The sequence below is a fragment of the Hermetia illucens genome, chromosome 2 (assembly GCF_905115235.1).
Source record: "Hermetia illucens chromosome 2, iHerIll2.2.curated.20191125, whole genome shotgun sequence".
Lineage (NCBI taxonomy): Eukaryota > Metazoa > Arthropoda > Insecta > Diptera > Stratiomyidae > Hermetia > Hermetia illucens.
The window spans coordinates 126,221,712-126,243,850 of NC_051850.1; the positions used below are offsets into that span (position 1 = coordinate 126,221,712).

Sequence of the window (22,139 nt, forward strand, 5' to 3'; positions counted from 1 at the left end):
CCAAATTGATCCCTCCCCATATCGTCACATATGGAAAATATTTAATAGTGCTGATAGCCTTTCTGAGCTTCATCCAAGGAGATAACTCTTTTCCGATCATCGACGTTGGAATTAGCGTACTGCTGACACCACAAGACCTCATTTTAAGGTTTCGTGTGAAACAAATCTTATTAAAATCGATCCTATGTCTGTCTGTTACACCTGATTTACTCAGAAACCGCTAAACCGATTATCACGAAATTTGGTGAGAACATGTGGTCTGTGTCTTTACATGCAGCGAGGGCGCCATTTTGTGTTAAGTTTGAAAGGGTGTTCATTTTTATTTCACAGAATATGGTCATGTCATCCGATGAAAGGGCTCGAATAGTACTGAAATTGATCTTATTTCTGGTATTGAGTGAAACATATGGCTCAAAATGTGTGCCCCAAAAAGTTAAAGTCTTGTTCTCAGGACCTATCCAATTAAAATAAGCTAATTTTCTTCAGGCGGGAGGATGTTTACAAGACACAGGTCTCCATCGTATTATCGCCAAGATACATTTCCCATCGTGTTCCCAACCAATTTTCCGCAAATTGTAAACATATGCAAGGTCAAAGTATTCATGGTAACCACCAACAACATTACGACAAAGTGGCTTCCGTTCATTCTTCCGCCCATGCAGCATAAACATTTGCTGGACTTGTCCATTATGATTGCAAATATTTACCAACTCGCAATTCATGGTTGTATACATTTGACGGTTCGTAAATGTACACAATTTTTGCATATAAAACCTTTGCGGTATGGGCAACGAGTTATTGGGACTGAAGCCCTGCTGAGGAGGTGAGGTAACGAATAGACGTAAGATAATTAAACATTTCATAATTAACATTTAAATAATCGATTGTTGGAATTTTCACAGTCACCTTTTCAGCATCGTTCAGTGCCATAACCTTTGGAAGAACGACCGAGGGCAAACCTACGAGCATGAGCGAGCGAGTCTAGACGGGTGTTTCATGCTGCGGCCTTGAGAGCAAATTCTTCCAAACATAGTATTTATGTCGTTGATATTTATGTACATATGCGTATCTTGGAGTTAAAAATATATTACGGAATATTTTGTATTCTTAGCTATGTACGAACGCACAAAAGCTTTATACCCGAGGCGCCCAGCTTCCGGTATGCCGACTTGTTTGCGGTACCATTGGCTCTTTGGCAGGTTTCCGTGATTTTAGACCCTTTTTTTTCAAAGCCCTTTGCCGCGCTCGCTATGGAATTTTGTTACTGCTTTCAAAGTATCCGCTTTCAATGGTTCCCATCCCGTTGCAATTTACCTTTTTTCCTTTTTACGCTCAAGGCTGCTGGTTTCTGCACTTTTTTTTAATTACAACGGCATTGCTAATTCCGATAATCTTCATTCCTATGTATATAATCAATTGATGTTCGTTAGTCTCGCTAAAACTCGAGAACGGCTGAACGGATTTATATTATCTTGGTTTTGAGGTCAAGGGAAGGTTTAAAAGGTGAGAAAAATTCGAATAATTGCCGGTAAAATCCTAAAAACAGCACTTTTCTTCTTCCCATATAAACGTTTTTTTCTAAATAAAATTTAGAGTCAATTTGAACTTTATTGATATTCAATAAAGTTCAATCACTCACTGTGTTCATCGGACCTCATTTTACAACCAAGTGACAATCTTTTATTTCTAAAAAGACAAGACATCAAATGTTTCACAGCTCAGAATATGGTGTATTGGAAAATAGAATTTCTGTTTTTAGTATTTTTGTTTCTCACCGTTTAAACCTTCTCTGAATTTCCATAAATATTTCAAGACCAAACTAGACTACCTAGACCTAGACTAGATATTAAGTTTTGTTACAAATTAAATTTCTGAACACAACGATAATATTTGACAACCAACTAATATGTCAATCCATGCTATTGCAATTTAGAACACGGAAAGAAGCATTACGATATCTATGAGTGCGCGAGAACTTTCTTTACTTTGGCGATCCTTTTTGATAGTGACATTCCAGGAAATGCGCTCTTTTTTTGATATTTTGCGATTGTGACACTTGACTGCTAAGTGACCGAAAAATTTTCTCACTTTGATTATTTACAATTTACGATGCCGAGGAGAAGACGACCTGACTTAGGTCGCCGCAGTCAATCAAATGTGCGAAGAGCTACCTCACGTGCTAACCGCACTGATGACTAGAGAGAGAGATCACGAAAATAGTCGTATTGCTATGTCAGAATTGCGCTATTTAGTGAGTGATAATGAAGTAGATAGGCTTAGAATGCAACGAGTTCGTGCACATTAAACACAACAACAGCAATCACATAATGAAATTGATCGAATCCGCGGACGGAATGCTCCTGTGATTCTTGAACGAGCTGTATTCCACTATGATCCGGCAATTGATTATAGTGCCGACAAATCGGTAACAATTGGGGAAATGAAAGTAACTTGTAAATATTGTAAGGCGTTAAAATATACTCATGAATCTGCTGGCTTATGTTGTGCTGGAGGCAAAGTAAAATTGCCACAATTGCTCCCACCACCAGATCTTTTACGATCTTTAGTTTCTGGGATTGGAAATGATTCTAAGCACTTATTGGCCAACATTCAGAAATATAACAGCTGTCTCCACATGACATCATTTGACGCTACAATTTCATGCCCGCTTTCAAGGTATTATATACCAGAATATTTTTTTATAATATTCAATATGTACTAAAATGTATGTATCGGAAATAATTAATCGACAAATTTCTAAAAATTACAGATACAAGGACAAATTTATCACTTACAAGACTGGCTGTTAAAAAGCTGATGAATAACGTCATTGAGGCAACAATCATAAAAGGAAAATACAAAGGAGAGGATGTCTTGATCCTGCGGATACCGATTATTCCAACGGATTTACCATTCGATTTTAAACGCTTAAAATTTCCACTACGTCTGGCCTTTGCGATGACCATAAATAAATTGCAAGGACAGTCGTTAGAAGTTTATTTATTTACGCACCACAAAACAAAACAAAAAATATAGTTTATGAGAAACTGCATCATAGCAGTGTGTGTCTGTCAATATCAAATTTAAACCTTATAAATAGCCAATATCTCAGTAAAACTCTATTTTGTAATTAAGCAACGTGTGTCGAAAATAATAATAAAACTTTATGCTTCATTCACAATATGCTTTTTTATTAAATACGGATTCGTTGTTTGTTTTAAAATTATTTTATACAAAAGTTTAGGTCTTTCATTTATCGATTGAGGCGGTACGAAGCCTGCCGGGTCAGCTAGTAGGAGATATTTCTCTTTTATTCGTATTATTTTTGAAAAGCAGAATTAATTCACACTTTTTCTCAAGAGATAGTTTTGAATGACTGCCATTTTCAATTCGGACAGAAAATGTATAATTCGAAACCAAAATTGATTGCCTAACGTGAGTAAATATATACCATACTAATGAAAATTACCATACAAAATGCTTTTGACATGATTCAGTATATGTTCTCACAAATGAGATACTTAGCAAAGGGCTCGCAGAAGTGTATAAATCTCACCAAGAGTGGGACTAAAGAGATGGCTTCTTAACGTCGCGAGTAAACGAAGAAAATTCACGGACGAACAAATTAGTGAAGGAGTCAGGCAACAAGCAGGCGAGACTTCGAACCATAATGATATAAGGGCCCTCCACTTTCACAGCACAAATGAGCGATGCTTATCTGCCATTAATGTTTGCTTGATGTGGGCAAAAGAAGGGGATGCCAATCCTAATGACATCTTCGTGCTAAAGAGGCTGCGAAGATACGCGTTTACACTCTTCCCACTGGAAGAAGCAAACTATGATGGATACTTTTCTGAAGAAACTGGGTAAGCAGGTTACGTACCTCATTATTTCCTTTTGCAAACATGGTTTTAGATTTAAGAAAAAGACTTATATGAAAATAATTATTATATTCTATATATACTTTATTTTTCTTTACTCATTACAATTAAAAGTATAAAAGTGGTTAATCATTAACCATTTAAGTGTGAACCAATGAACGTTTTATAACCACAATCAGGAAATCAAAATGTGAATTTCTATTATGAAGAAAACTTTCTAAGAACGTTTCGTAGAAATACATTAAATTTTTAGAGAATACTTTATAACATCATTGACAGCATTGATTCACATGAAATACGAGAACTTAAACTAAATATCTTGTCTCGAAGATTTGTTTGTACAAAAAACAAAAAGTAAACTATGTATAAATGTGTATTTCAATATGGAGAAAAAGGAGTAGGTGACGGGAATTGTATAGCAGCTCTCAAAATATTTCCATTCCACTTATTTACTGGTTGTCATCATTCCGGTCGTCGGGTCGCATCTAGCGACGGTCGCGCGAATCTGAACGACTTCGACGCTCAATCGAGCGACTTCTGGATCGTGGAGTGCGGGAACGACGTGGGGAGCGTGACCTGAAATTATTGAAAACAACGTTATTTCGAACTGCCACTGAAAAGCCAATCTGTCAACTTTAACTTCATTATCTGAACTGAATCATTCGAACCAGGGATGAAGCTCAGTATTCTTACTAACTTCAGATTTATGCATGGATGAAAAGGCTGAATGTGTATGGTAAATGGACGATCAAATGTACATTTGTGCTAAAAGCTACTGTTCGCTCAACGCGTCCTGTTTTGATATGATCCGCGTGATCGCAGTAGATTTAAGGAGGGAACTCAATATTTAGCAGACAACTCGCTCTAGGCATTCTCCTGTTTTGTAGAGAAGGCGCAATTGCGGTCAGCCTCTCCTTAAATCTACTTTTGGAATATACAAAACGAAATGTTCAAAAAACGTTTAAATAATAAAAATAAAACTAATGAAACAACAAACAAACCACTAAATGATGCCGTGGTTGATTCGATGTGTTGGTTGGTAGTAGAGGATGGTTGGTGGAAGTAGAAGTAGTAGCAGATGGTGACTAGATCATTTCTGAACTTTTATTAACTTTTTGGTGGTTTGTTGGTTGATTGATCGATACTAGTAGCTTATCATTGATGATGCTGACGATCAGAGACTAGCAGATGGGCGGTCGGACGAACTAGCAGGTACTCAAGGAGAAACACAACAGTTTCAGGCGCGCACGCGGGCAACCCTTTCGGTCGAACAATTTTGACGATATGTTGTGGCAGTCATCCATGATGCTTGATTTTAAATTTTTCGATGGATGCTTGCGGATTCTCCTCGATCGAGCTTCGTTCTAAGGACGAAAAACGCTTGAGTGATGAAGAATGAGGACTTTTCAAAACCCCTGGACACTACTCCCCACTTGCATTAGTGCATTTCAACACACACTTGAGTATTTTGATGCTGCAGTTGTCCCCAGGGAAATTCATTTCGCGTGACTTGGCCGGCAACAATCTCATGTTGAATGCAATCCACAAACGAGGTAATGCACTCTCACTGTTGGATCTTTCGGTAGCATGCATGAACCTTTTCCTTTCACACCAAAGCAATTCGACTATTATTTTAACATTGTGATGAGTATGTGATGGTTAATTTGATGTTGATTTTTAGTTTGTTGTATGATTTTTGTAGAAAGCTGATTAATAGTTTTTTTTTCAAATATCAGAGGAGATGGCGGGCGTTTGTCGCTTGGTTGGTGGATAGTAGTTGGTGGCTGATGATTTTGGTGCTCGTAGCTTAGTAAAATTTTGATGAACTGCTCTTTAAAAAAAGAAGTCGAAATAAACGAAAGCAACTGAAAACATTGCAAAATCCTCGTTTGTTGATTGATCGATTATCATTCTTCGTAATGTTGCACGAAATGAAGGATGTGTTGATCGCGCCGAGATAATTTCCGCGGAGTACATTTCATTTTGATTTGTAACAAGTCTAATAGGGGCGGAAGTGAAGTGCCGTGATCATGTTGTAGCCGTTCATTGTTGTCCTGCCGCGGCATGCATTCGGAAGGAGAGATGATTGTGAGACGAGAAATTTGATCCCCGCTGTTGGTTGCACTGACGTGAATGAATGATGCTGGCTCAGAGGAGGAACTTGATTTAACAGCGGACGCGTCTGAAGCGAAGCTGATTGATGACAATGTTGAAGAGCTTTCAATCACCACGGTGACGAGGCGCATACAAGCACAGAAGGAAGGTCTATTCGAAATTGTTGTTTCAATTTGTTTCCCTACACTCGACGGATGTATAAGTTCAATAGTTTTCTAATTTGGATATGAATTGGATGTGGAGGGGAACTCTGCGAAAAATTAAGAATATCGTTAGGACCTTCAGATATGCACCTGGGAACATTTTCAGTATTTGCTAGCAAGGAACCCACTTATAACGCGACGGAATCGTAATATTTAAAAACTGAATTTTTGAAGCGAAACAAAATTAATCATCGACTATTCGCGGTTTCTTTAAATTACTCCAGAACCATACCGCGTTATATGAGGGTAGGATCAGTACTCTATTTACATACATTTATACGAATCTTCGAATATTTATATCCTCTTAATCTTTGCCGAAATACTGAGAACGTTGACAATCCATTTCAAATCGTATCAACGCAACATTCAACACGGAAAAGTCAACATTACACGAGTAAGGTGTCCTTTTTTCGCAATTCTGCACGGATTAAGTCTTCTCAAGGATCAATTGTGCAACAACGTTCATTCTAAACAATTCAGGTTGGAAACAAAAACTTAATGGGAAGATGATGAAAGTGATGGCGTAAACGAGGAAGCAATTTCGTGATGGGGAATTTGAGGAGTCCAACAACAGCATTTTCATGAAGCGAAGAAATTGCAAAAGAATTATTTTTTGCACTAGTAGTAGTAGCAGTCTTGATGTTGGTGGTGGTTGTGTCATTATTGTCGTGGTGACTGTAGTAGCAGTAGTAGTGATTCATGAAGTAGTAGTAGAAGGAGGAAGTAGATCTGGCCCTGTAAAATTATCATCACAGCCACTTTTAGTTAAAACCTTTATCAAAGTAACATACGAAATCGAATTGTCCTCCTATTTAACTATAATCCGACAACAATGTCGCGACGAGATTAAGTAGAAGGACAAGTGATTCAGAGACGAAATACGTAAAATTCAATGTCGATATTTTACCACCAAAACTCATAATATCCTGCATAAGACAATCTACGTCTGCTAATATACATAATCTCTCTACATACATGAAAGAAACCTAAACAAAAATTCATTTGCGTGTATACACATTAACTTGCATTGCTTTTACGTTATTTAGCCGAACAAATTTGGTATATTACATCGAAAAAAATAAAAGAATAATATTTCCCTATTTTATTTGATCATGGCATATTAACATTGAGGAGATACTTTAACGAGTGTTCAATTGCTACATACCTATAGCGGCTGCGTCCGCCACCACCGCGACGACGATCATCCCGTCGTGATCGTCCTGACGACATTTCTACGCGGATTCTTGTGCCACAGCAACGTCTGGAAAAAAAAAAAATCAAATATTAAAGTAACAAAATCGTAACAGATAAATGAATATCAAATTGCTTATCTGGGTGGCAAGAAAATGCGCTTCTTTTAAACTGTCGCCATCATACACCCCTTTCGGTAACATGAAGGCGACCTTAAGGGAATATTGGATTTGCTTTGGAGCAATAATCTCGATAGCATGCTAAAGACCCAATGGCCGAAAGATTACTTCCTCCTCCTTGCAAGGAACTCATCTAAGGCGGATTTTACCCCGAAATTTTATCGAAGGGTTTCTGATGCCATGAGAACCAAGATGGCCCTCTGAGAGCAGGAGAGGAGAGTTCCCAGGAGTGTGCTTTCGCTCATATCGTGGAGTCGCCCTTTACGGAAAACAGCACCGACCAGAATTAGCTTGCGAAACCCATGTATTTAGAAATGCATATTGAGACTACCCCTTCCACAACTAGAAACATTCCAAAAGCGATAGTATTGCCACAGCATACATTCTTCTGAATGAAATAAGGCTGGGCGCTTCAGGTGAGTATATTTGCGTGTAGAACTATCCCATTTGTACGTAGCCTGTTAAGAATATGCATTTAGCATGTCAGATTTAGTAATTCGGGTTGTAAATTTTCACCGCAAAGACAACTTTGAGCTACTGTACCTTTGTTACTAATAGTATGATTTTGATCAAACTTGGAGATAATATATTTCATATTATAGGTTATATTACTACCAACTTTTATAACTCTGAGATAAACTTAAGGGGGGTTTTACTCGGTTGGGTAGTTTCTGAGAATGGGTCCGTTAAAGAAATCATCAATTTCCACCCCTCCCACTCCCCGCCATTTTAACAAATCTCAAAACTAAGACCGGCTTCGGAAATTACTGATTAAGACTTTTCATTTGATACCCCAAATGACTATATTTGGTGAAAAACAATTTTAAACCCCCCTTTTACATGTATGGGGACCCCCCTAAATCTCAACGTAAATTTTTGCAATTAAACGTGTATGAAAGCCGAGGATCAACAGTTACCTGTCAATATTATTTTAGATTAAATTTTGGGAGAATAGGTTGTGGAGGGAGATTAGGAAGGCCTCGCGCTGCCACCACAAAGAAAACTCGTGCGCGCTCTCACCCTTAAAAATCATGCTTCACCAGTCGTTTTCCCTGGCTTACAAAATTATGGAGCTACAAAAAATGGAGTAAGGCTACGGGACGAGAAAACTCGTGCGCGCTCTCGCCCTTAAAAATCATGCTTCACCAGTCGTTTTCCCTGGCTTACAAAATTATGGAGCTACAAAAAATGGAGTAAGGCTACGGGAGAGGAATGTCGCACTTTAGGCACAGTGATGCAAAAATTTCTTCCACCTTAATTGAAGTACAGTCTGAGAAATTGAATCCTAAATGGACTTCACAACAAAGTAGCGAAGCGACTCGGTTATAAACCTGAAAAATCAAGGCCTTTAATGCCGAACCGATGGGATGAATAGTGCGCACATTATTCCCTACGGATCCTTATCGAATTGATGACAAAAGCGAAGAGGGCGTCGGAGATTGCCCTCTTTTCACAATGAAATAGCTGACAAAGCAAGTCTTCTCTACGAAAAAAAGAGGCGCCAAAATCCGAAATTATCCCAGCAGAGGCATATAAACTGGTGCTTCACCATCGGTCGCACTTACTACAATCAATGCTTGAAATGGACATTTTTACTTGTCTTTGGAAGGTGCGCAAATAAGTAATGCTTGAAAAGTTCCTAAAAAGTATACTCGCTGCAGTCATGTGCACTGCGGGTAACTTATTATCCGGGACAATTCGTTTTGCAGCAGACATCCACAGTGCATGCTCTCGTGTCAAGAAGATTATTGATGCTGTTCATCGAGCTGAGGCACCTAGCATTGATCTCGACGAGTAATACGTCAATCAGAAATGCTTTTGATTTCGTAATTTCACGCCCCAGACTACCTCTTACAGATATTGGGGGTTTATCTGAAACATCGCTTCTTGCTTTATGAGACCTTCAAGGCTCAGAGGAAAATGGAAATTACCTCGTTATTTGACCCATCCTAGCATCGGACCTCAAATGCCCGTTACCATTCCATCATGCCCGTAAATGTCATGCAGTTTGTTCTTCTCAATGTCGCGAAGGTTTGGGTTGTTAATCTTGGCGAGGAGATGTACGGTAAGTGCTTGGCGCATGTATAGAGTTGGGGGAGTTTTGCAGGTGCCGTCGTTAGATTTCGAAATAAAATCGGCAAAACCGCAGTTGTACGCCCGAAATAAAAAAAGCTCATTGTGAGAAATTATGCTAAAGAGAATTCTTCAATGAGTAAAATAGCAGCAGAACTTCAATGTTCCAAGAATATGATTTACGGTGCGATGTATTCTATAACGAGAAATATCAAAAATCCCAAAAAGGAAAGAAAGAAAAACCACAACTAAAGACAGACTTATTTGTCGCAGATTTAGACCATCCTTTTGGTAAGGATATTTTACAGGCAGTATTTGCATAAATGAACTCTGAGAAGTCGTCTGGAAGAAATTGGATTGCGTGGACGGTTTCCTCGCCATAGACCTTGCATCCCCAAACGAAATCTTAAAATACGATTAGAATTGGCGATAATGCACTTACAGAGGCCACTATCTCTGTGGATAAAAGTACTCTGTAGTGATGAATCGAAGATTAACATGTTTGGATCCAACGGTAAACGCTATCTTCGGCGCTCAGTAAATATGGATTTGGATCCCAGGTACATAATTAAAACAATCAAGCACGGGGGAGAAAATGTCATGGCATGGAGAGGAAGAAACACTTTGGAAACTGCTTTTATCGATTATGACTAGACTGTTGTACAGAAAAGTTCCTACTCTAAATTTTTGAACACCATTTTCTCAAAACAGTTCTTTGGGTTGTCGTGGAGGATTTTAAAAAACCACTTGTCCAATCGCTTCGAAATTTCAACATGTCATTGTACAAAGTTCAAATGTTTTGACGTTTTTTTAAAAAATCTGCAGCAAAGCAACCTGGGAAATTTCATAAAACCTTTTTTCAACTTCATTACGATAATATATATGCAAAATTCTATCGAAATATTTTTTTCTGCAAAAAATAAAACGTTCGAAAAAAGTAAAAATCGAAGTTCCAGTCACGTTGTGGCGCGGCAGGATGCGGACGGGTAGATGGCGAACTCTCCACTCACTCATTTTCTGAACGCACCAGGGGAGTGGAGAATTAGCGGTGGAAAAATGCCGTTGGTTGGGACAGTAAGGACCGCATGGAAATAAGTCGCTCTCTTCTGTTTCCAACCGCGGCGGTGTAAGCACTAAATAAAGAAGTGACAGAACAACGTCCCCTTTAGTATATTTTACACCACGATAATGATCCCAAAGCTTCGATTTCCATCCCATTGAAGACTTGCGGGCTGATGTGAAGCGAATTTTAGGCCTCGATTTTAGCCTGGCAGAAAAATCAATCAGTAGATTTTTCAACAAGCTATTAAAAAATAAATTTGACAAAATATGTCTTATTAGATATGAATCAAAATAGGTAGATTTCAATGTACTACCGTCTCCCAGCAAAGAAAACAAACCTATCGCCAGCAAACTAATAGACCCATTTTCATTTTTTACTGACAGAAAAATGATTTCCCGGACGGAAAAATAAAAAAAAAAAAAACATTTATTAGACTACTTGCAAAGTGTTTGGAACTTTTTTCTCTTGGAGAAATTAGTACATAAAAATCCACATATTTTGATTCATAATTAAGAGGACATGAAAAGGGGGACGACGACGGCTACGATTCTCCTAAGATGCTGCCTCACCTCTGCCCTGGAAGCAGCGTGACCGAAGCGGCTAGCAGGTGTTATACGTTCCCTTTTATAATTCGTAAAACACAACAAGGATACGAATTATATTCAGCGTAAATCAGCCCATAATTCGGACCAAAACTTGGCCGGAGTTAGACAATTTCTTTTTAGGGATTGAGCATTGCTTTCCATTTTGGTCCGGTCCAACATTAATTGGATGCGGATTTAGGACTCCTCAATCCCTAAAAAGAAATTGTCTAACATGTTTTGTCAAATTTATAAATTTATATTTATATTTTTATAGCATGTTGAAAAATCTGTTGATCATTGCTCTGAAACGGTATATCTCCGATCTAACAATCGAAAAAGTACAAAAACTTGGCTAAATTTTTCGCAAATATTGAAGAAGTTTGGAAAATCACTACCCTTAAAAGATGTTGGGATTTGGTGGCCAGTTTGCCGAGCATTGTTCGGCAATTATTTAGAATAAGAATTATTCGTCAAAATAGCCCGAAATGAAGGTATCCGCGATCGAAATCTCCATGTCGATGCACCGATCGAGCCGAACATGTTCAGCGGAGAAAATTAAAACCTAACTCATTGTTAATGCAGGTACTTAAAGACATTTACGATTCGCACGAGAGCACATGCGTTTATTAAGAGAACGACCGAGAGTCCCTTTGTGATAAAAAACAAAAGTTGGTTCTAATCATTTCCGGTATTATCAAGATTTGCGGAAGCAGCTTTTAATATTAAGTAGATGCCAAATGGTGACGGCGATCAGATTTCCTATGGAATAAACATCGTGTTGCTAGCGATGATATAGTAGATTGTCATTACAGTATTCCTGATAAGCTAACGCGTCACCCTGCAAAAACTGAGGATGGAAATTATTTCCCAATAGTAAAAGTTGTGTGGAAGTGTTCCTCCGTGCCCAACATGTTTTGCGACTTGAACATAACCGAAAATGTGTGGAAGAAATTAGCTACCTTGCTCTATGGGGTAGGATGGGTTTGGCCCCAGTAAATGAGAAAAAAAAACGGATTAGGGAGGCATGGTCGCAAATCGACCAAAATTACACTCGAGAGTTATATTTCTATTTTTCAAAATCGATGTGCGACGAAATTTTGAACACTTACTACAGACGATTCTACTAATTATCCCTGCTCCGAAATTATTATGTGCTACTCATGGACACAAAATGTATTATGGTTTTGTTGGGTCGACCAATTCGATTTTTTTCTTTGAAATTTCTTACAAATATGAAGACCAAAATTCTGGAGACATTGTTACAAATCGTCCAAAACTGCCGAGTATAATTGTTATGCACAAATTACCTGCCGATCTTCAAACACGGTGGAAAAAACAGCTTGAAATGTCTGTTATTGCAAAAATGTTTGGCCGAAAATATCTTCAGAGACAATCATGATTTCATAATGGTGAAGCCGCCCGAGCCTCATTACTGGGCAGAGCAAAGCAATGAAGCAAACCAAAAGGGCTATGCAGATAAACTGCCGTCCACAAAAGGGCTAAACAAATATTGGTTCATAGATCAAACAGCTAAAATCGAATACTCCCTTGAGCAGCACACCGACCAGCAATCTGGTTGCAAATCGGATTATAAATAACTGAATTTAAGCCTGTGTGCAGATTATGATAGGTAATTCTAGTTACACCTAGGGTGGCAGAAATATCTAAATTTGGGTTTTTGTGGGGAACGTCTACAGCGTCGTTTACAACCCGATTGTGTCATCTGGCAGCCGAATTTGCAGCCTGATTGCTAGCCAATTGCAACTCTTCGAACTATTTTACTGATAATGTTTAATATGCTCCACTGTTTTTCATCACCTTCGTAGTTATTTGTCGGCTTTGGGCAAGCAAGCAAAACCTGAAAAACATATTTCCAGAAAAGTAATTCTGAATGACGCTTTCACAGCCAATTTGGGCCTGAAATGCAACTACATTCCTAACCTGAATTATATCTTTCCAATCAATGTTCAAACACATTAGTGTTCGACTTATATTTAGGCACAGAGTAGACAAGAAATTAACATTGACATGAGATTATGTGTTTCAGGTAAAATAGTTGAAGATTCCACTAACGAAAAAGTAGCGTTGAATTGGGGCCAGACGCGCATGCTACAATATCATTTCCTAAAAATATCAACTAATCAATTAAAGTCTGCGATACACAGAAGCGTTCCCTCCATACAAGCGAATATCTCTGAACACCGAGAATGCTGGAAGAAAAAATCAATAACGAAGCCATCAACCACGACTTCCAAATTTCCCCCATTCGCTGAATAATTAAAAAGTCGAAAAAGTACTCACGTTCCATCCAAAGCTCGTGCTGCGTCTTCAGCGTCTCGTCTGTCTTCAAATTCCACAAAGGCGAAACCTGGTGGATTCCTAGCAACCCACACATTCCTCAATGGTCCATATTTGCCGAATGCATTTTCAATTTCATATTTTGATGCCGACGAGCCCAAATTTCCTACGTAGACTTTGCATTGAAGATCCCATTCACGATAGCGAGACATTTTTGTAGCTGTCGAGTACTAAATAAAAAACAAAAATTCGCCTTTAATATATTGCCACAATAATATCCATCAAGTTATTGGGAAAATGATTTCGGATAACTCGCGAAAAAAAATCGCAGCTAGTAACATTCACAAAATGGCGTCCACGCCCCAAGTGAGCGAATCAGGTTGAGAAATCGAGATTTTCCGAGCTCCAGCCTATTTCCAAGTGAAGTTATGGATATATCGAGTTGCACTTACTTATTTGTTTTCAGTCTAGAATACTTTCAGAACTTTTTTCGCCTTTTTTCCACTTTCCGGCTTATATCACTACGCACCGCACATGCACTCCCTTCCAAACTTTTTTCTTAAATGGCGCACTTTCGATATTTTTGGCAAATGGCAGCTACAAATATTGGAGAGATGTTTGGAGAGATATCTGGAAGGGGAGAGAATAGTGTGGTGTACGTTCGATATTTGCCTGTTTCAAATTCTGTGCTTCTCAAAGTGCGTGAGTTACCAAGGATAATTGAATGGTAAATTTTACTTAAGCTTTGCCTAGAAATTGGATACTATTATTAAATTTATAATGTAAGTCTCATAATCGACTTATTTTATTCAACACGTAATGATAGTGCTTCTTTAATCTGTAATGAACCCTGCTTCTAATCAATAGCAAAAACGTCAAAATGACAACTAATGATCTTGGTCTCGATGGTGCTGTAATTTTTCGGGTCACTTTGTTTCCTACTTAAAATCAAAAACGGCATCACTATGGAGAGGTGTATATTTTGTAAAATAGTTAGAGGAGAGTCCCCGGAGACGACCATAGAATACGAAAGTGAAAATATAATTGTGTTCAAAGACATCCGGCCAGCTTCGCAGCATCACTTTCTTTCGGTGTCCAAAGCTCACATCGACAGTGCAAAGTGCCTAAAATCTGAGGACTTACCTCTTTGTAAATGCAAGATATTGAAATATATTCAATCATAAACAAAGCTTATTCCTCGTTTCAGTGAACGAATTGGAAGAAGCACTGAAGAAAGTTTTCGAAGAGAAAGGTGCTGACATCAAAGACGCCTCGTTTGGTTTTCATTGGCCACCGTTTACCACAGTCAAGCATCTTCACATGCATGGAATTTCGCCGGTTTCGACCATGGGCTTCATGTCCAAGTGCATATTTAAACCAAATACACTGTGGTTTTGTACTGTAAGTCTTCTAAATAACCCAAAACGCAACGAGAATTCAAAGTCTTTGTTTGGCAGGCTGATTGCGTTCGGAAACGACTCGAGGCAAATACGTCTTCCTAATTGGTTGCAATAAGGGCAGCTTATGAGATTACCACGGGAGGCACCACGAAACACGTGCGATGACCTTCTAGTTCATACTTTTAGCTTAAATTCATGTTTTCGGGACGTAAGGCTTGGTGTTTTATAAAGGGCATGATTAGAGGCTCAAACAGTTATAATGTGATTTAGTTTATTTTTATTGAATACATACGTACATACTTTACCACTAGTTTGTGCCTTTTCCTTACAAGTTTGCTTAATACCCGTTTCCCTTCAGCCGAGCATTCAAAACACAAATAAATGCAAAATGATAGCAGCACTTATCTACGCCGCTTAGCACACAAGTCCAAGAAAGTATCAAAACACCACTTTCAAGTATCAATGGCTTTATTTTCCCAATTCATCTAATAATTCTTATCGAAAATTCAATCACACTGGCTGAGAAAGGGCAACGAGAAGTTGCACGAACAATTTAAGCATTTGATTCAGAATCAAATTAATATATTTACTTCTAATTCTGGTCATTTCCTTCAGTTGTGTTGGGGTTTTGACCGTCGGACGGTGAATATGAGGTGTCCATTCGGCCACGATCAGTGTTGGCGATTAATCGGTCAATCTCTTCTTCATCTTCCTCGTCCGAATCATCGCTATCATCGTTAGCTGTAATTGCAATCATAAGTTTTCATTAAGGTCGAGTTAGGTTGACAATGTTAAATGATTTTCCGCTTTCACATCGAGCCCAACTAACATCCCGACTGGTTAACCTATGCGATAAGTATGTACATAAAATAATCCCAAATCGGAAAGGAAATTCTATTCTGCATTTTTCGTCAGAATTTCTCCCTAAAATTCCGTAAATCGCGGAAATATGAAGAGACTAACTTCCAATCACACTTCGCTTACCATCTTCATCATCAGTTTCTTGTCCGGTCATCGTCAGAGCTTTGCCCAAAGGATTTAAGTCGGATGCAGTGTTTGTGATCGACTCCAACTGAAATTTGAAAAACATTAGGAAGAATAGCGCCTGAAGTTCAAACTACTCCTAACCCACGCATGCTGCTCCCTTTCGAGCGCCAATACTTCGGCTTCCTCGTTACAAGGGACGTCAACCTCTTGCCAACATAAAATCGCTACAGCAGGTTGCAACGAAGGAAAGAACGGTACCATATTCATCGTGTTGCTTTAGAATTGATAAGACTTTTCGAAAATATTAATGAAAACTGTTTACAAACCATCTAGTGACAGATGACATTTGTACTAACGTAGTGAAGTTTACCGGATATGGATACGTCTGCAACTAGTGTTTGTATTAGGTAGGACCGGTTCATGACTCTAATAATTTATCGTAAAACGATATTTATTTTTAATCAGAAACCAACTGAACAGAAATCATTAAATCTCGGAAATTAATTACAAACTGGCTGAAAAGAAGCAGAAAAAAGTGGGACAATTTAATAGTTTCCTGATTTCTAATTGACTACACAAGGATTGCGTTATTACATCCTCAATTCTATACCCGGGGATAAAAACAAAATTGAGCTAGGATTTAAGAATACACTCAAAATATTCCCTTCTTATTCTAAAAGGCGAGTAAAAGGAATATAAATTTGAACCCTAGCAGCCTACAAAAGTTATATCTTCATCATGCCCACATATGATTATACGACAGTATCAAAACAATGGCTTACAAGATAAGAAGACTTTAAGAACGAATACAGCAATAAATATGTTAGTTATCAATAGAATTAGAAATAACCGCAGGGAAAGGTGCACTTAAACAAAAAAATGCATCAACTGCAAATAATTTGTAAAAGTTTAGCCTAAGGCAAGATATCTTTAGTATATATAGTATGAAAAGTAAAATATACAGGGTGTCCCGTTTATGATGGTGCAAATTTTAATGGTGGATATTACCACTTGTTTGAAGAAAATTGTTCCATGGAATGGACACTCTATCTTTTACCGTTACTGAGTTATACGGTTTTTCGTTAATAAATTCAAAGATAAGAGGTTCAAAGTACGTCCGAAACATCATAAAACATAAAAAAAAATGCTGGAAATATCGAATGTACATCTGTTTTACGATTCAAGGATAATAATAAATAATAATCGTTGGCACAACAATCCATATTGGGTCATGACCTTGAAGTGTGTTAGAGCACTTAATTCAAGACCGTAACGGTACACTACAATACACTGTAGGAGCATTACGCTCGCCCGAGATTATTACCCTGATTTGACTCAGGTACTCATTCACAGCTGAGTCGCTGGTATCCGACGTCAAATCACGATACAAATCCCGCCAGTGAGATTTGAACCGCAACCTCCCGTACGGCAGCCTTGTGCTCTAACCACTCGGTAATCCGGACGAATTCAAGGATAAGAAATCTGAAATACCGCGAACGCACGTCCAGGGAATAAAGTAAATTATTCAATTTTAAGTTTTTACTTTTACTTTATAACGGTTTTCGCTGTTTCGTGATAGTGATAGTTATTTTAGTAGTGTGAAACAAACGATAGTTCTTATCAGTCAGAGGAGAATATCTAATCAAATAAGAGCCATTTATAGAATCCCGGATTAGTACTGATCCCATTTTGATATTTTGGAGGAGCTGTGTTGTACAAATTATTCTTAAGACTTACAGTTATGATTGTAAAAAAGATGACTGACGGTTTAGTCCAGAGCAGAGGCAACTCATCAGACACTGCCTCACTTTGGCCTGTGAGCAGCGTGACCGAAAGTAGCGACAACTGGTAACCGCTCCATTTATATATAATCGCAAACATGACATGAGCTGTGAATTATATTCAAGTGAAATCTGTCAGAAGTTCAAACCTAAACCACACAAATCCATTTTTAAAGCTTTGTGTGAAACCACTTTATTAAAATGGAATCAATGTCTGTCTGCATGTTTTTTTCTGTCAGACCCGATTTACTCGGAAACGGCTAAACTATTATAATTATCCCGGAAAAAATCCGGAACATATGGCAAGTGACGCCATTTTATATTGACTTTGAAGGGGGCCTCCCCATACATACGAAAAGGAGGTGTACCATTTTTTTTCACAAAATATGATCATGTGGGGTAACAAATGAGGACTTGCATTATTTAGCAGGCGCTGACTTCAGATGGCGAAGACTCACCACCTGCGCCATGTCAATTAGGATTTGCCCCGCCTATAACAAATTTCCCGAAGTAACTATCGCCCCAATATAAGCCGGTCAAAGGGTAGTATAGATCCCAGGCCGAAACGTGGATCGGTACCCACGATGGAGCATAAAACCTCGAGCATAAAGCCACCACGTGGTGGTCACTGGGAATTCTTTCTTCATGAAAAAGAAGGATGAAGGCGAGTCTCCCCCGCCAAAAAACGGGACAAAATGTACCAACTGGTCCTCCAGGTTGGGGTTGGGTAGGGCTGACAACCCTACATTGAAAAACAAAGTTACGATGCCACGGAAGGAGCCTCGGGAAGGATGGATTTCATAACGACGAACCCGGCAACGACAACGGAATAACAATTTGCGCATTTCCCCATGGAACGTGTGCTCCCTGTACAGACCGAATGCTGCTGAGCAGGTATTCGTTACCCTGTGTCAATATAATGTTTGTGTAACAGCGTTGCAAGAGATGCGATGGACAGGGACCGGTTTCCTGGAGAAGAGTGGCGGCCATCCAGTCCTGAGTAGGTTTCTTAGTCAGCCAAAAAATCTGTTGTTTTCGGTTTTTGAAAATATAAACAAAAGTCTATGCATTCTGCGTTTGCGAGGCAAATTTAGAAATATAAGCTTCATTAACGTTCACGCCCCTAGAGAGGAAACTACAGAGTCGGAGAAGGATACCTTCTACGAGGCAATTGAGCGGACCCTCGAAGCCTGTCCCATGTAATCGGTCGGCTGCCATAGTTTACATACGAATATCAATAATAACGGACTGTTAGCAGTATCGCACGAAATGGTTGTTGGAAGGACCTGGTTTGGCCTCTTTAGACGGGACCACTTTCAACCAAATTGACCAGATTGAATGCCGGCACCTCTCAGCTTCAATGAAGTTGGGAGACTACTACAACTTTGAGACCGTGAAAATTTCTCCGTATGATGATTCAGCCTGGAGAGTTTATAAGAGCAATATCTATGGTCGAAGAAGAAGACGAGGCAGACCCTGCCTGAGATGGAACGATGGTGTAGGTCAGGGCACCAGACAGCTTTTAGCGATATCGAATTGGTGGACATAGGCGCAAAACCGGGATGTCTGCAGTTCCTTTTTAAGGCAGGTCTAGACCGGATATCGGTTGTTGCGCCGTTGATGATGATGGGTCCCAAGATGCCGGATGAACGTCCCAAGTGCGAGAAATACTGGGTACTTCAGCAGAGTTGAGGAGAAACGCCCAAAACGGCCCCCTACATCCCGGAACAACTCAATCCAAACTAACACCGCTGGCTGAGACCAAGTCCTGCTGCACGGAACATCTCCTATTTTAATCCGGACGGCTCTCCTTACTATCACAACGTACACTTTTATTGTAACAACTTCCTGATTAGCAATAACACCAGCATAAACCAGAATGCAAGTACGTTTCCGGAATAGAATCCTCACTCCATATACTAGCCACCAACGTCTTTGGGAGCCACTTTCTCAAAGCCCATCATTCCAGACGCGTAACCAATGCTTCGAAATCGGAGACAGTACATTAATTGCTACCCTTAAATTCGAGTCATCATATTGCCAAACGAACAAACTGCATTGCAGATTAGATAATAGAATTTACAATCCCAGAAAGCGGGAAAATCGTTTGGAGCGTAAATGCAACTGATCCTCGATTGGTCAAATATTTATGACAACCATCTAATGGAGACTACGCTGAAAGAAACCAAACAAAACTACAGCCAACTCTTTCAAGTGCCCTATTTGTTGGTTTGCTTCGCTTTAAGCAATTTAAACAATGAAAGAAGTTAAATTGGGTTTTACGTGTTTATTTTTCTTTTTTTTATGATGGGATGGCAGGATGAAAGTGACAATGAGATGATTTTACAAAGTAAAAGTTAATTAAATCATATTCACGAGTGAGACTGCAAACACCAACACATTATGGTGACAGCAATCCTTTAACCTTATTCGACTTAGTTGTGCACTAAGAGCGGTTCCTTTCCAAGTAAAAAATTCTTATTCCTAATTTTACTTCTTCACTTCGTCCGTTCTGATGTTAAATTTAGTCTTCAAGTTGTTGAGTTCCTCTTGCTTTTTGTCCACATCGAGTCTCTTGAATGCTTTATTGGATTGGTAGTAAAGCACTACCAAATATCGATTACAAACGTTGAATCCAGACAAGTGATCACAGGCGTTTTTCGCATCGAAGATATCCTCGTAGACAACAAAGGCAGTGCCTCGTGTTTCGGGTGTATTGCCTCTGTAGGAAAGAAATATAAACATAAAAGTTAGTTTCACGATAATTTCAAGGGAAATTTATGTTGGGTTCAATATCGTCTTCATACTTACACTCGAATTTGCCGAATTGCTCCAAACTTGCCGAAAATATCGTACATTTCATCGGATGTGATTTTGTAGGGAAGATTACGGACGTAGAGCACTCGGTTTACTTCTGGTGGCAGCCGGATCTGTAAACAAATAATCAAAACATGAGTATTGTTTGTTCACTAAGCTTTAAGGTTAATTACTTACATTGTTACGTTTCTGCATTGCTAGAGCCATGGTGATGTTTTCGACTTGAAAATTCCGCTACCAATGAAAACAAACCATCCACCATCCAACTTTCATAGGACTGACAGTTAATGACATTAAAACGTCAAATCAGCAAACATCTAAAAGCTGCCAAGACCTAAAAGCTAATGTTGTCAACTTCAAGGAAGTCAAGAGAGTAAAAGTTTTTGAGTGGGAATTTCTGACTTGAGTGGTAATTAATTTTAAAATAGATCTTGATTTGCAATCCAGAAAAAATATAAGGAGATGTCATAATGAAAGAAACCGATTCGCAATTATGGCATCCTATTTGGTTGTAGCGGCTGACCAAAGCTCGCTTATCTCTGACGTGGAATCGAAAAGATTATCGCGGACTTTGATATCGAAGTGCTACTCATCATGAGAACACTTTCCCGGTAAGTTGTCAGAATACTAATTTATTTATAAACAAAGAACTCACTGAGGTTCGTTCCTGCAGAGTGCACTGATTTCTATGGTCTGAAGATGGACTACTGCTGTGGTTTAGAGAACCGAGGAGCTGTCTATCGCCAAATTGTGGAAGCTGTTGGCGATCTTTTCACGGAGAAGGGGCACTATCTTGGAGTATACTGCGCGGTGATTTGCGTTCTCATCACATTCCTCACACTTCGCAAGTCAAGACCGGTGGAAAAGGAGAATGATTAACCAATTTGTTGCAGTTGGTTGTGGTTTTCATATTAATTAGTTGTAATGTTATAAGATGGTTAAGGGAATCTAGTCACATTATGCATTTATTTTGTAAATAAATAACCTCCCAAAAAATGCTCGTTCGGCGTTTCTATTAACATTATAAAGGAAAGGACCTTAAAACGCGCAACTTGGGGGTTGCAATTTAATCAGTCCATAATTTCCCCTACCTAGGTTATCACCTGCAAATCGGAATTCAGGGCAGCATCTCAATTTTCGGATTTTATGGTCTGTGGGCGTTGGCTAGTCCACTTTTAAACCCTTGGGCCGGCGTATTCTGCTTAGGGCAAAGGGCAAAAACATGCAATGCAGTAGGGCTGAGAGTTGATATTAAAAATAAGTAAACAGAATAAGTAACTTTAGCCCAGTGTTAAACTACAAGAAGGAGAAAGTAGATCAAAAGCCGGAAGCTCGGCGCCTCAGGTATAGGTTTTGTGTGTTTCTTTGCGAAAATTTTGATGATTCCAATGCCATAGTGTATATAAATTTCTCTGATACTCGCATTCGATGCTGCGTTATTATATAATAAATAAGATAGACAAATTTGACCTATATCATGGTGATCCTGCAGCGGCCCACCCCAGCCTATTCGTTCACCCCACTGCCACTTTAATGGGGAACCCTAATAAACGGGAGAACTGATGCC

General features: G+C 38.9%; 4 protein-coding genes and 1 long non-coding RNA gene across 7 annotated transcripts; 2 read left to right on the top strand and 3 right to left on the bottom strand.

The window, feature by feature from the left end:
- Positions 1-3,935: 3,935 nt before the first annotated feature.
- LOC119647744 (RNA-binding protein 1) lies at positions 3,936-14,200 on the bottom strand. 3 transcript variants are annotated; one of them, XR_005248931.1, is made up of 6 exons: positions 14,040-14,200; positions 13,591-13,817; positions 7,365-7,460; positions 6,590-6,934; positions 4,883-6,246; positions 3,936-4,457 (listed from the first exon to the last, which is right to left on the bottom strand). XR_005248931.1 is itself a non-coding variant. In XM_038048859.1 (4 exons), the coding sequence occupies exons 2-4, from the start codon at positions 13,797-13,799 to the stop codon at positions 4,367-4,369; spliced, it is 396 nt and encodes a 131-aa protein (XP_037904787.1). In that variant the 5' UTR covers positions 13,800-13,817; positions 14,040-14,200; the 3' UTR covers positions 3,989-4,366. The 3 variants fall into 3 exon arrangements, 1 of the variants encoding a protein (XP_037904787.1); XR_005248930.1 differs by having other exon boundaries at positions 6,472-6,934; XM_038048859.1 differs by lacking the exons at positions 4,883-6,246; positions 6,590-6,934 and having other exon boundaries at positions 3,989-4,457.
- Positions 14,201-14,457: 257 nt separating this feature from the next.
- On the top strand, positions 14,458-15,297 carry LOC119647745 (histidine triad nucleotide-binding protein 3-like). Its single transcript, XM_038048860.1, has 3 exons — positions 14,458-14,736; positions 14,795-14,988; positions 15,045-15,297. The coding sequence occupies exons 1-3, from the start codon at positions 14,553-14,555 to the stop codon at positions 15,087-15,089; spliced, it is 423 nt and encodes a 140-aa protein (XP_037904788.1). The 5' UTR covers positions 14,458-14,552; the 3' UTR covers positions 15,090-15,297.
- A 140-nt stretch (positions 15,298-15,437) lies between these two features.
- LOC119648933 (anaphase-promoting complex subunit 15) lies at positions 15,438-16,338 on the bottom strand. The gene is made up of 3 exons (XM_038050846.1): positions 16,116-16,338; positions 15,972-16,059; positions 15,438-15,728 (listed from the first exon to the last, which is right to left on the bottom strand). The coding sequence occupies exons 1-3, from the start codon at positions 16,239-16,241 to the stop codon at positions 15,580-15,582; spliced, it is 363 nt and encodes a 120-aa protein (XP_037906774.1). The 5' UTR covers positions 16,242-16,338; the 3' UTR covers positions 15,438-15,579.
- Positions 16,339-20,022: 3,684 nt separating this feature from the next.
- LOC119649575 (splicing factor 3B subunit 6) lies at positions 20,023-21,369 on the bottom strand. The gene is made up of 4 exons (XM_038051780.1): positions 21,228-21,369; positions 20,750-20,906; positions 20,567-20,685; positions 20,023-20,477 (listed from the first exon to the last, which is right to left on the bottom strand). Exons 2-4 carry the CDS (start codon positions 20,777-20,779, stop codon positions 20,246-20,248), a joined length of 381 nt encoding a protein of 126 aa, XP_037907708.1. The 5' UTR covers positions 20,780-20,906; positions 21,228-21,369; the 3' UTR covers positions 20,023-20,245.
- Positions 20,827-21,570, top strand: LOC119649576. The gene is made up of 2 exons (XR_005249157.1): positions 20,827-21,183; positions 21,246-21,570. It is a non-coding gene; the product is annotated as an uncharacterized LOC119649576 (long non-coding RNA).
- The last annotated feature ends 569 nt before the right edge of the window (positions 21,571-22,139 follow it).

Coding starts and splice junctions, on each gene's coding strand:
- LOC119647745 (XM_038048860.1), top strand. CDS start 14,553: ATGGAGAGGTGTATATTTTGTAAAATAGTTAGAGGAGAGTCCCCGGAG. Junction 14,737..14,794: donor ATCTGAGGACTTACCTCTTT/GTAAATGCAAGA, acceptor TCCTCGTTTCAG/TGAACGAATTGGAAGAAGCA. Junction 14,989..15,044: donor ATACACTGTGGTTTTGTACT/GTAAGTCTTCTA, acceptor TTTGTTTGGCAG/GCTGATTGCGTTCGGAAACG.
- LOC119649575 (XM_038051780.1), bottom strand. CDS start 20,779: ATGGCTCTAGCAATGCAGAAACGTAACAAT. Junction 20,686..20,749: donor CAATGCAGAAACGTAACAAT/GTAAGTAATTAA, acceptor ATTTGTTTACAG/ATCCGGCTGCCACCAGAAGT. Junction 20,478..20,566: donor GCAATTCGGCAAATTCGAGT/GTAAGTATGAAG, acceptor TCTTTCCTACAG/AGGCAATACACCCGAAACAC.
- LOC119647744 (XM_038048859.1), bottom strand. CDS start 13,799: ATGTCTCGCTATCGTGAATGGGATCTTCAATGCAAAGTCTACGTAGGA. Junction 7,461..13,590: donor GCACGAGCTTTGGATGGAAC/GTGAGTACTTTT, acceptor TTTTTTTTCCAG/ACGTTGCTGTGGCACAAGAA. Junction 4,458..7,364: donor GGCGGACGCAGCCGCTATAG/GTATGTAGCAAT, acceptor CAATAATTTCAG/GTCACGCTCCCCACGTCGTT.
- LOC119648933 (XM_038050846.1), bottom strand. CDS start 16,241: ATGAATATGGTACCGTTCTTTCCTTCGTTGCAACCTGCTGTAGCGATT. Junction 16,060..16,115: donor AAAGGGAGCAGCATGCGTGG/GTTAGGAGTAGT, acceptor TTCAAATTTCAG/TTGGAGTCGATCACAAACAC. Junction 15,729..15,971: donor AGAAACTGATGATGAAGATG/GTAAGCGAAGTG, acceptor TTGCAATTACAG/CTAACGATGATAGCGATGAT.